At 36.5% G+C, this 2701-nt stretch overlaps 1 protein-coding gene across 3 annotated transcripts in view; it reads right to left on the reverse strand.

Moving 5' to 3' along the window:
* Nucleotides 1-2701, reverse strand: part of ANKDD1A (ankyrin repeat and death domain containing 1A) — a 45034-nt gene that overhangs the window by 18119 nt on the left and 24214 nt on the right. For all 3 annotated transcript variants that reach the window (XM_072402643.1, XM_072402645.1, XM_072402644.1), the window contains one exon: nt 1727-1825. In XM_072402643.1, coding sequence (XP_072258744.1) covers nt 1727-1825 — 99 coding nt within the window. The remainder of the gene's footprint in view (nt 1-1726; nt 1826-2701) is intronic.

Genomic DNA, 2701 nt, shown 5'->3' on the forward strand with positions numbered 1-2701 from the left:
AAGTGCAACGTGGCCCTGGACCCCATAGCCAAGCCAAAGCTGTAGCACTAGTACGCCCTCCCAATTCAGTTCTGTACAGGGACCTACTGTTAGCTACGTACACCGACACTGTATTTTAAAAATAAATAGCAGGAGTAAAATTTGGCCATAGGTGAAGTTTTTTGTTCAATCTACAAAATAGAGCATTATTGATTGATTAAAAATCTCCAGAACTGGAGTAGATAAACTATCATGGGAAAACCTGGATAATATTAGAATTGATGTGGTCCAGGACTGAAAACATTTGCCAGCTATTAGCAAAAGATTTTTGCAGAAAATCAGAACAGAAATGTTCTATAAAGTTGCTGAACTCATCTCTTGATCAGCATCCTACATCTTAGTGTTCCTGTTAACTACCTTATTTACTGAAGTATAAATCAAGATTTTTTAATTCAAAGTTTCATTAGAAAACTAATTCATTTGAAAAGGTTTATAGTCAGGCCACACCTATAAATGAGGCTGTTTCCTCAAGTAAAGTGCATAACAAACTCTTCATGTCTGAGACATTATTAGAGTTTGTTACACACTATACATTAGGACACAGCGCTATCAACTGGTGGTCAACAGTATTGTATAAAATAACTTTTCAGCCCCCTGCCATACAATAGGCTTCCCCTAGATCCCCTAGGTTTTCCTATGATAAGTCTATCTTCGCCAGTCTTTAAAAGCTTAATAATAAATCAGGCCTTATTGTCTTGCATACAAGCTTCCTCTTTGAACGAATCAAGAATTTAGATTTTGGTTGCCTGATCTGAAAAGAGGTATGCTCATTTCTGCGCAAATATATACAAAGACACCAGTGTAACCATAGAAATAGAAGTAAATGGTGCTGCTAAGGAGCATGTAAACAGATAGGGGGAATTGGGGGTGTGCCAATGGTTTAATAAATACAAAAACAATTATCCACCTATTTCTTTATTACTACCCCTTTTCTGCAGTAACAGTTACCTTCAATAACAAAAAGAAGTCTATTATGCATCAATTTCTTCTCCCAAATTGCCAATAATGCAACTTCATGGGTGTGACTGGGTTTAATAAGAGACTGGTCACCTATGTTAAATACCCATTATTAGAGGTTCTCTATAAGTTACCGACAATCTGTGTTTAAGTGGTTTTATTCTTTGTTTAATAAAGGTTATATTATTTATTCAGTATAGGCCAAATGTCTACCAATAGTCAAAAAAACTCTTCTTGGTGTGCAATATATATCACATACCATTTACACATGTACCTATCCTCAACTATCAAACAATTTACAACAAATTTGTTTGGACATCTTAATAAAAGAATGCACAATGTCGTACTTGTCCTAATACTTTCAGTGCTCAAATGCTGAACTATGCCAGCCAACACCAGGGCAACATTTTGGCTACATAAATAAATTAAAAGATCTGCTCATCAGAAAACTTGCAATGTCCATGAACCAACAAACACTACAGAGGAACACAGCAGGATAGGGAAGACATTAATGTTGCCAACATATGCCATGCTGTGAGTTTGTCTTTTGGCTTAGGCTAACCTTATGGAACTGAGCAGCTCTAGGCAGATGCCTATATAACATATTCAGTCTCAGGGGCTTTCTGCTGCTTTACTCCATAGTTAATGTTGCTTGCTTATGGGTGAAATTATATTTAGCACTGCAATAAACAGATTGAACAAGTGGCTCCAAGCAAGCTGTTTTACTTACAAGATTTTTCTCATCAAGCTCCACTCCAGTTTCTACAATTTTTTGCAAGACCTCCGTGTGACCGTTCTTAGCAGCCAGATGGAGAGCGGTGTTCTGCTCCTGGAATACAGAAAGATATTATTATCTGAGAGACATGATCTCCATTCATTATAAAGTTTGTACTAGTGCAGTGCTTGATGGCAACCAGTCTGGGCCCTCTGGCTAGAGATTGTGAAATATTGCTTGTTCTTACATTACAGAATTAGATTGCCATGTTAATAATACAATACAGGAGAATAAAGAGCAATGGTGCCCGTTTAATTTTTGTGCAGTTTTTATCATAACACATTACAGTTTAAATTAACTATCAGATAAACAAATAAATACAGCCTAAAAACATTTCTTTATACAGGTAGTCACCGGGTTACATACGAGGTAGGGACTGTAGGTTTGCTCTTAAGTTGAATTTGCATGTAAATCAGAACATGTACATTATTTGTACATTACGTTAATAAATAACATGTACATTATTTTAATAAATGCAATTAGGACAGATGTTTGTCTCAACATATTATTAGACAGTGTGGTGTCAGTTACTGTAAAAATCTTCACTGTGAGTTAATCACAAACAAAGCAAAAGAAAAACCTTATGGAGCCTAGACATTCATTAACTTCTGGAGCAAGCTGTGCTTTATTATACAAAAAAGAAACAACTTTTTTTAAGCCAAATTAAGCCTCTGTCCTGCACACAAACCAGCAGGGAAGCCCCGTTCGTATCTAGGAGTCGTCCGTATGTCGGATGTCCTTAACTCAGAGACTACCTGTACTGTTAAACCAAAAGTTTTCTAAATGTGTTCAGCCAGGAAGAAGCTGTAAGTGTACATGTGACATGGGAGTTATAGAATCAGGTAAATGGTCTGTCATTTTTCTGGCTATACAGTGCAGCAGAAATGAGAAAAACAACAAATCCTTCAGCAGGTAAACATTGGACCTAAA

Source organism: Pyxicephalus adspersus, chromosome 2, assembly GCF_032062135.1.
Source record: "Pyxicephalus adspersus chromosome 2, UCB_Pads_2.0, whole genome shotgun sequence".
Classification (NCBI taxonomy): Eukaryota; Metazoa; Chordata; class Amphibia; order Anura; family Pyxicephalidae; genus Pyxicephalus; species Pyxicephalus adspersus.